This window comes from Cebus imitator, unplaced genomic scaffold (assembly GCF_001604975.1).
Source record: "Cebus imitator isolate Cc_AM_T3 unplaced genomic scaffold, Cebus_imitator-1.0 Scaffold61, whole genome shotgun sequence".
Lineage (NCBI taxonomy): Eukaryota > Metazoa > Chordata > Mammalia > Primates > Cebidae > Cebus > Cebus imitator.
Window position 1 is genome coordinate 4,853,804 of NW_016107376.1, and position 10,338 is coordinate 4,864,141.

At 48.4% G+C, this 10,338-nt stretch overlaps 1 protein-coding gene across 2 annotated transcripts in view; it reads left to right on the top strand.

Annotated features, from left to right (window-relative positions):
* The window catches only part of FAM171A1 (family with sequence similarity 171 member A1), a 151,000-nt gene that overhangs the window by 89,835 nt on the left and 50,827 nt on the right, over positions 1-10,338 (top strand). For both annotated transcript variants that reach the window (XM_017529794.2, XM_017529795.2), the window contains exon 3: positions 3,939-4,031. In XM_017529794.2, the coding sequence (XP_017385283.1) occupies positions 3,939-4,031 (93 nt within the window). The remainder of the gene's footprint in view (positions 1-3,938; positions 4,032-10,338) is intronic.

The following is a 10,338-nucleotide window of genomic DNA, read 5'->3' on the forward strand; positions in this document are numbered from 1 at the left end:
TTTGCTTTGAGAAGGAGTTTCACTGTGTTTGTCCAGGCTGGAGTGCGGTGCAGTAGCATGATCTCAGCTCACTACAACCTCCGCCTCCCGGGTTCAAGTGATTCTCCTGCCTCAGCACCCCAAGTAGCTGGGACTATAGGTGCCCGCCACCACAGCTGGCTAATTTTTGTCTTTAAAATAGAGACAGCTTTCACCATTATTGGCCAGGCTGGTCTCGAACCTCTGACCGCAGGTGCTCTGCCTGCTTTGACCTCCCCAGGTGCTGGGATTACAGATGTAAGCCACTGTACCTGGCCAGGAAACTTATCTTTTATCCCATAAAGTCCAGCTGGACTGTTTTCTGCCTCAAGGAATCTTCCTGCCTCTCCTGGGTAGAATGAGATGTTCCTTTCCCTCTAGGTATCAAAATATATATATGCACTTGGTATGAAGAGCACCTCCAGACATGAGTCAGCCTCCCCTCTGTGACGGGAAAAAGCAGCATCTGCCCGAAGGCCTCCGTCTCTCTGCCACCTCCACCCACCTGGGCACTGGGTTCATTGCGGCCCTAGTCCCTGCCCTCTGCCCTGGGAAGCCCCTGCCAGTACCAGGCTTCTTACAAGAAATCATGTGTGTTAGAATTCGAAGAAAGAGCCTGAAAAAGTAAAACAAGGAATCCTTTTTTTCTCCTTTAGGAAATAAGGTTTGAGAAACAGTTTGCCAGACAGCTGCCTTGTGTAAGAAAGTGCCAAATATTTTAGGTGAGAAACATTTTCAAAACACACTGCGATGGTCACGCACCTCTCCAGGATGACCACAGTTGATTTTGGAGCTCCGAGCCCCCCACACTGGTCAGCTCAGAGGTGGTTAGGGCCTTGTAAATGCCTACGGTCTCCATGGGAGCTCTGGAATGGAGTGGGAATGCCCAGGCATCCTCACTTAGCAGGGCGTGGCATGTAACCCTCACCCAGGTTTTGAGGTGCACTGCTTTCTATCAGCAGATCTGCTAGGACACCGCTGCCCTTTCCTCCTCTCCAGCAGGTGGCATGTGCCCTTCGGTGAAAGGGTCGCTGATAATAGTTTACCTTCGAAGTGATCATGCGGGATTTACCTAAGTTAGGGTTCCTCCCAACAGTGAGTAATTGCGGAATATTTCCTCACCCCTAAAACCCTGTACCCATTAGCACCGACGCACTGTTTCTCACACCTCCCAGCCCCTGGAAACCACGAATCTACCCTCTGTCTCTCTAGATTTCCTATGCTGCACATCCCGTATAACTGGAATCTTGGAACGTGTGGCTTTTTGTGTCTGGCCTCTTTCACTTAGCCTGATGTTTCCCAGATTCATCCACGTTGTAGCACGTGTCAGTAGCACCTTCCCTTCCACGGATGAGTAACATTCCCTCCTGTGGACAGTACTACACTTTATCCGTTCAGCAGCTTGTAGACATGTATTTGTGTTGTTTCCCCTTTTCGGCTGTTACAGATAACGCTGCTGCAGACATCGATGTGTGAGTTTCCGTATGAATGTAGGTTCTTGGTTCTCTTGGGTTTATACCTAGGAGTGGAATTGCTGGGTCCTGGGGTCACTCAGTGTTTAATATTTGAGGACCTGCCAGGCTGTTTCTGCAGCACCGTCCTCCTGGCACCTGTCCCGTCCCACTTGTCATACAGCTATTTATTGCAATCCTAGCCCCCTTGCAGTGCATAAGTCTTGAAGGCACAGGCTGCTCCCAACACTGATCTGTTCCTCCCAGGATCTAGATCTGAGCCTTGTATGTGGTGACAGCTAAATACATTGACTGTGCGGAGGATGATTGAAAAGAGGTCACATCCACGGCCAACTCACTGGTGCCGTATGGCACTATTAAGAGCCAGCCCTGCTTGACCGGGTGTGGTGGCTCACGCCTGTAATCCCAGCACTTTGGGAGGCCAAGGCAGGCAGATCACTTGAGGCCAGGAGTTCAGGACCAGCCTAGCCAACATGGCAAAACCGCATCTCTACTAAAAATACAGTTAGCCAGGCTTGGTGGTGCATGCCTGTAATCCCAGCAACTCAGGAGGCTGAGGCAGGAGAATCACTTGGACCTGGGAGGCAGAGGCTGCAGTGTGCCGAGACTGTGCCACTGCACTGCAGCCTGGGCGACAAGAGTGAAACTCCGTCTCCAAAAAAAAAAAAAGCCAGCATTGCGTGATTGATCTTCTTCGCACTTATCTTCTAGATCCTGATGTCTTCCCAGAATGTCATTTACCTCTCTACATCAACTTTTCTATGTCTCGTAGTGGTCGAGAACTCCGGAATTCAAATCCTAGCCCAGGCATTTATTAGCTGTGGGATATTGGGCAAGTTACTTCCTCATCTATAAACCTGTTTCCTTACCTGTAAAATGGGCGTGTTAATGATGCCCACTTCAGGGGCCAGGCACGTTGGCTCGCGCCTTAATCCTAGCACTTTGGGAGGCTGAGGAAGATGGATCACTTGAAGTCAGAGTTTGAAACCAGCCTGGCCAACATGGTGAAATCCCATCTCTACTAAAAATACTTTTTTAAAGATTAGCTGGGCGTGGTGGCGGGTGCCTGTAATCCCAGCTACTCGGGAGGCTGAGGCAGGAGAATCGCTTGAACCTGGGAGGCGGAGGTTGCAGTGACCAAGACCGCGCCACTGCAGTCCAGCCTGGGCAACAAAAGTGAAACTGCATCTCAGAAATAATAGTAATAATAAAGCCTACTTCACAGAGCGATTTTGAGGCTTAAATAAATCACTGAAATTAAAGCACTTAGAATAATGTTGGACCTGTTAGTAAAATTTCAGTAATGTGAGTGATGATTATTATTCTATAATGCATTTATTTGTTTTTCTCCTAAATTCATGTTTTACCCAGAAATTTGTGGAGTTTCTAAATTTTTTGAGAAATCCAGGTACTTAAGCAAGAGTTTAAAAGTAGCACAATTAGGCTAGGTGCAGTGGCTCACATCTATAACCCCAGCACTTTGGGAGGCAAAGGTGGGAGGATTGCTTGAGCCCAGGAGTTTGAGAGTAACCTGGGCAACATAGGGAGACCCTGTCTCCACAAAACATTTTAAAGATTAGCTGGGTGTGGTGGTACACACCACACAAATGACCCCCCATGGTCCCCTATTTGAGAAGTTGAGGCGGGGGGGTCACTTGAGCGAGGTCGAGGTTTCAGTGAGCGATAACCATGCCACTGCACTCCAGCCTGGATGACAGAGTAAGACCCTGTCTCAAAAAAAAAAATAGAAATGAAAAGCACAATTTCTATCATGTTGTTAGTTCCCAGGGTTGGGGGAATATTCTTTTACCATGAGGTACACATTAACCTAGTCTCTCTCTGTCGCCCAGGCTGGAGTGCAGTGGAATGATCTCAGCTCACTTTAAACTCCATCCCCCAAGTTCAAGCGATTCTCCTGCCTCAGCCTCCTGAGTAGCTGGGATTGCAGGTGCCTGCCACCACACCTGGCTAACTTTTTATATTTTCAGTAGAGACAGGGTTTCACCATGTTATCCAGGATGGTCTCGATCTCCTGACCTCATGATCCACCTGCCTCAGCCTACCAAAGTGCTGGGAATACAGGCCTGAGCCACCGCGCCCGGCCTTTAAAGCCAATCTTAGTGTTAACGTCTAACATTACTTAGTCTACGTTCATGTAGTGTATACATGATAACTTTAATGTACTCCTAATGTGAACAGGCTCAGTTACTTCACCGAAAACTTCCAACAAATGAAAAAAGTTGACCATTGTAGGGTAGGTAATTGTTATATGAGATTTTACAATACACCTGTAGCATTTTGAAGGTCTTTTCTAATCTAACTAAAAATTAGTCTTATTAATTGATTCGAAATCAGACGATACAAAAACTGCAAAGTATCCCCAAAATTAGAGTGAGCACTTAGATGTAAGTATCACAATTCCCTTCTATCCGTTTCTTTTTCCTGCAGTATTTTCTTCTCTGAGCCTCGGTCTGCTTCCAGAACGGTCTGCCACTCTAATGGTGTATGAAGATATCGTCCAAATAGTATCAGGATTCCAAGGTATGTTTAATGTTTTTTCAGTTTTTATTCTTTTTGATGGATGCATTCTTGTATACGTTTATGGGGTACAGTGTGATTTGATGTATGTATACAAGGTGGATTGATTAAATCAAGCTCATTAACCCATCCACCACCTCACTTACCTAACATTTTTTTTGGTGAAACATTTGAAATTTACTCTTTTGTTATTTTGACATGTTTAATAATTAAAAAGAGAAACAGCAGTTAGTTTGGGGCCACCTACTAAAATCTAATGGTTCACGTCTATAATCAATCCCAGCACTTTGGGAGACCGAGGGGAATTGATCATTTGTGGTCAGGCGTTTGAGACCAACCTGGCCAACGTGGTGAAACCCCATCTTATTTAAAAATACAAAACAAAAAAAAAATTGGCTGGGCATCGTGGCACACGTCTGTAAGCCCAACTACTCAGGAGGCTGAGGCAGGAGAATCGATTAAACTTGGGGAGGGGAGGTTGCAGTAATCCAGGATTGTGCCACTACACTCCAGTCTGGGTGACAGAGTAAGACTTCATCTCAAAAAAATAAATAAATAAATAAATTCTGGCCAGACGCGGTGGCTTACGCCTGTAATCACAGCACTTTGAGAGGCCAAGGCAGGTGGACCACTAGGTCAGGAGTTTGAGACCAGCCTGGCCAACATAGCGAAACCCTGTCTCTGCTAAAAATATTTTAAAAATTATCTGGGCATAGTGGCGGGTGCCTGTAATCCCAGCTACTCAGGAGGCTGAGGCAGGAGAATTGCTTGAGCCCAAGAAGTGGAGGTTGCAGTGAGCTGAGATTGTGCCATTGCACTCCAGCCCAGGCCACAGTGTGAGACTCTGTCTCAAAAAAAAAAAAAATCTTATACGGGATCCATTTATTGTCAGTCGGTGATGTCAGTGAATTTATCCACAGCTGGGATGTAGCATCTATTTTCCTTGTGAGGCACACCGTATTTGAATTTGATTAAACCATTGGTTGACTCCTTTAAGCGTGTGAGAGAAAAGGAGGGGCTGTCACGCTCTGCCCACCACCGTCCCCCTGCTTTCCAGGGGAGAACACGTTGATCTTGTTTGGGTCAGGTCCAGGCCACCGCCTGTGCCTCACAAGTGGACAGGGTCACTCCCAAGGACTAAGAAGCAGGCCAGTGTGGCTTTGTCCTCTCTCCTGCCCCCTTGTTTTTTCATCTGTCTCACAGGTTGTGATGTCTGTAAACATGATCTTGTCCCTTCTGCTCTCACAGAAAAGCTCACAAAGAAGGTTTGAGGGACTGTGCTTTTCCTGCTGCTGGGTTAGAATTGAGAACGCTGTGTAAAATGCATTTCTGTGATAAGAGCATGCTATTCGGCCAGGCACGGTGGCCCACACCTGTAATCCTAGCACTTTGGGAGGCCGAGGTGGGTGGATCACCTGAGGTGAGGAGTTCAAGACCAGCCTGGCCATCATGGTGAAACCCCATCTCTTAAAAGAAAAAAAAAAAAAAGAGTGTACTATTCCATCTAAATCATGGCCTGGCAGGCACAGTGGCTCATACCTATAATTCCAGCATTTTGGGAGACTAAGGCAGGAGGATCACCTGAGACCAGGCATTCAAGACAAGCTGGGGCAGTAAAGTGAGACCCGTGTCTCTACCAAAAATGAAAAAATAGCTGGGTCTGGTATTGCACGCCTGTAGTCGCAGCTACTCAGGAAGCTGAGACAGCAGGATTCTTTGAGCCCAGAAGGTCGAGGCTGCAGTGAGCCATGATCGTATCACTGCAGTGATACTTCTGGCTTTGCTTTTTTGTTTGTTTGTTTGGTTTGTTTTGTTTTCTGTTTTTTGTGGGTTTTTTTGAGATGGAGTCTTACTCTGTCAACCAGGCCGGAGTGCAATGGTGCAATCTTGGCATACTGCAACCTCCACCTTCCAGGTATAAGTGATTTTCTTACCTCAGCCTCCCAAGTCGCTGGAATTACAGGTACCCACCACCATGCCCAGCTAATTTTTGTATTTTTAATACAGATGGGGTTTCACATGTTGGCCAGGTTGGTCTCAAACTCCTGACCTCAAGTGATCCGCCCGCCTCGGCCTTTCAAAGTGCTGAGATTATAGGCATGAGCCACCGCCCCTGGCCTGTTTCCTGGCTTTGAATGTTTCATGGGATTCATTTTTTATTTACTTTATTCATTATTGTAATGCCATTGTACCCTCGTTGTTCTCTATGGAACCAAATTCATGTACCATTTGCAAGTGAGGTGAACTCACTCCGTTCTGAGTGGCTGTGGGAAATGGGAAGAGTCTAACATGTGGCCACCGCTGTTAGAGAATGTATTTGAAGAGAAAATGAGCAGAAGCGTCTGGTGACATTTCTAACTCTAGTTGGGAAGAGAAAACAGGAATCAAAATACAGATTCTGGTGTCATCTGCACAGTAAAAGCTGTAAGTTACCCTCTTTTTATCCTCTCTAAGAGAGAGCAGAGCTGAGCTTGCACCCTTAGTTTAATTTTAGGATAGAGCTACACCATGGCCTAAGCCCACTGGCTGTGGTAGCCTCTGATTTTTCTTTTCTTAGCTCTGCCGTTAGAATCGCCTTTTTATTGCCCAGCCCCAAGCGTATTTCTCTCTCCCTTCCCCTTGACGCCTCCCCCACGTTCAACAGAGAAGACTGGTCACTCTGTCTTGACACTCCTCTCCCATGACTTTTGTTGTTTTTTGTATTTTTGAGACCGAGTCTCACTGTTGTCACCCAGGCTGGAGTGTAATGGCATGATCTTGGCTCACTGCCACCTCCGCCTCCCAGGGCCAAGTGATTCTTGTTCCTCAGCCTCCCCAGTAGCTTGGATTACAGGCACACACCATCGCACCCAGCTAATTTTTGTATTTTTAGTAGATACGGGATTTCACCATGTTGGCCAGGCTGGTCTTGAACTCCTGACCTCAGGTGATCCCCCGCCTCAGCCTCTCAAAATGCTGGGATTACAAGTACCATGCCTGGCCTGACTTTCTTTCTATCTCTTGATCTCTTCTTCTCAGGAGGCTCCAGTGCCTGTCATGGGCCCACACCTCTTCCTTCTGGCCCTAGACACTTCATCTAGACCCCTGGCTTCCAATGCTCTGAGATTGTTAGATCCAAAAAGAGTTTCTCTTCAAAAGGTTAACTTGCTCAGCATCATTGCTCTTTGTTCCCTTTTTCAAGGCCAGACTTCCTTACTTTCTGTGTCCTCCCCACCAGTGCTTATCTACAGAGACCACAGACTCCCCACCAGTCCTTATCTATAGAGACCACATTCCACATCTGCTACCCACTCTATAGATTACCTCTCCCGTCGCTACAGTTCCTCCCACCGAAACTGCGCTCTCTGCTAATATAACCATATTCCTGCACTTTTCAAGTTAGCCAACCAGGTTCAGCTTAGATTGTGCAGTCCAACTCCAGCCAATGGAGATAGGACACAGTAGCAGGGATGAGCTGCATTAGAAATAAAAACTCCTTCCCTCCTTTGTTCAGTGTGCCTTCGCCATCACTCCGTTGCGAGTAGCACCCTCTCTGCAGAAAGTAAATTTGCCTTGCTGAGAGATCCGTCATCTCAGTGCTGATTCTTCTTTGCAGCACGGAGCATTTGTTCCCAACGAATCCCAGTTCCATCTCTCCAGCCCAGACCCTCCCCACTGAAATGGGGGCTTGGTTCACACCTCTGCTTGAAGGCCTGTCAGGCACCTCCAGATTAGTGTGGACACACAGAGCTTGATATTTTTGGCCTTCCCGTGATAAATGGTGCAAACATCTACCTCAGCTGATACCACTGTAAACTTAGGCCACAACTCGAGGAATTGTCCTTGAGTCTTCTCTCCTCGAATCTCATTCTTTGGATGATCCTAGTGTCTCCATCTGCATGGCCGCCTCACAAATCCAGGATACCACCACATCCCCTCAGGCACGGCAGTAGGATTTTCACTGGTTATCCTATCCCAGTCTTGCCAAGCAGTCATCGAGTGTTCACAAAATGAGGGGGACCCAGTCACCTCCCTTGGTTCTTCAGTGGTTTTCCCAAAGTACTTGGAATAAAATCCAACCCCTTCCACTCAGGGCTGGACAGTCCCCTGGCCCTGGGCCTCCGGTAGCTCATGCTCTTATCCAGGACCTTGCTGCTTACACACAGGACTTCCCATGCGGCCAGCTGCCTGCACCCCTTCTTCCACCAGACATGGCTTTCAGGCCCTTGTGCTAACTGTCGGCCTCTTGTCTTCTCCTTCACAGCCACCTTCAACAGCCACTGTCCCCACCTTTCCCTTTACTAAGACACTGAAGGAGGAAATGTGTGGTTTTACTGTCCCTCACTCTTGGGGGTCAGCACTGTTCTTAGCAAGGTGTCTGTGATGAGAGCTTGAACTGCAGGGCCTGGAGTGACACCCACACTTTGGTCCATCATGGCTGCCCGACCTCCTCGTCGCTGCCTGTTCTCCTGTGGCCATCCTGGTAGCCCTGACAGCTGGACACCTCACTGTCTCCTCTCAAAGCTCTGCTGGGTTCCTCCAGGACCCAGCACCTGAGTGGGGTGCCCTCTGCCAGCAGTCTCCTCCTGCCCACGCAGCAGTCACGCACAACCTTCTTCTCCCCTTCTTATATCTTACATTGAGTGGAATATGGCTGTAGCAAGCCTGATTTCACAGTCATCGGTTCTATGCCCATGCATGCTGGCATTCTTTCCCCTGCCTGTGTGTGCCCACAGCATTGCCACATCCAGGCCCTGACAGAGGCCCTGGTGATCTCTACCAAGACCACTGCAGTAGCCCCCCTCTGGGGTACACGTCTTTAGCCTTTGACTTAGGATTGGAGCCAGATTTCAGAAGGAGAAGCTAGGCTTTCTGCCTGAGTCTCTGCTCTCTAACACGCCGTGCACTAAACTGCCCACTGGATCTTCCTGAGGTGAGCTCCAGTTCCTTCACTCCCTTCCTGGCTCCCCTTGGCCTATAGTGTAAAATTCATTCTGCCAGCTCACACTTACATGCCTCCAGGATGTGGCCTCAACCTCTTGCTCTCTCTCTCTCTTTTTTTTGAAACAGTCTCACTGTGTCGCCCCATCTGAATTGCAGTTGTGCGATCACAGCTCACTGAAGCCTCAACCCCCCAGACTCAAGCAATCCATTCACCCCGGCCTCCTGTTTAGCTGTCACCACAGGCACACACCACAGTGCCCAAATGATTTCGTTTTATTTTTGGTAGAGACGGGGTCTCGCTGAGTTGCCCAGGCTGGTCTTGAACTCCTGACCTCAAGTGATGTGCCCCTGGCCTTTCACCGTGCTGGGGTTACAGGTGTGAGCCACCATGCCTGGCCTCACCTCCCTTCTGAATGTCCTCCTTCCTGTGCTGTGTTCTGGTCTACCTCGATTTCTGTTTTCCACCTGGAACTTTCCACCTCCTCTGCCAATCTGTCATCAGACGTTTCCTGGACAGAAAGGGCAGCCTGGGTGCCACATGGTTTGGAGGTCTTTCCTGAACGTCCGCTGGAGTTGGGAATCATACTGCCTTCCCCTGGCAGCCGAGGGGCTTCTGTCCTGTAACCCCGTCCCTCCAGGCCATGGCTGTTTGTTTTGGAGTTGGTACCCAGTTTGGGGTAACCAATCCATAGGGTGGCCACAGGTGAGACCCAGTAGCTCTTGTCCCCTTTCTTTTTCTGGGATTGAACTAAGAACCCAGCAGGGGGTGAGAATCGCGGCTGAATGGTCCTGAGATGCAGGCTAGGCTGTGCCAGGCCACCTGTGAGCCAGGTTGAAGAACAGAAAGGACGCATAAGCAAAAGAGACACTTGGAGTAGGTCAGAAAGGAGCAGACTGGGTGTCCACGGGGTTCCATTCATGGCCCAGCATCACAGGGAAACCCACGCACTCCTGCCGAGTGGCCCGACAGCTGCCTGAACCCAGAGCCGGTAGCTCTACCTCCTGTGCCTTCTGCGACCTCTGGCTGCTGTTCTAGGAGCCACAAGTCCTCATCTCCCTTATTGTCCCCCGGGTCCTTATCAGTAACCAAAAACAGCAGAACAAACAACCTGCCAGCTGGGGGTTCTGGATCTTTCCATGATACCCCCATTTTCTGCCATATTTGGGAATACACCTTATCTCCCTAACTAAAAGTAAAACCAGGAGGCCAAGGACTACATCTTCATCATTTTGGTCCCGCCAAGCTCCTGGCCGTAAGCCTGCCAATGGTAGATACCCAATGAGTAATTCATTGAATAATTGAGTTTAACAAAGACCCAAAAAATCAAAATCCAGCTGCTTTTTGTACTTCCTACAGAGACTACTTTTTTTTTTTTTTTTTTTTTTT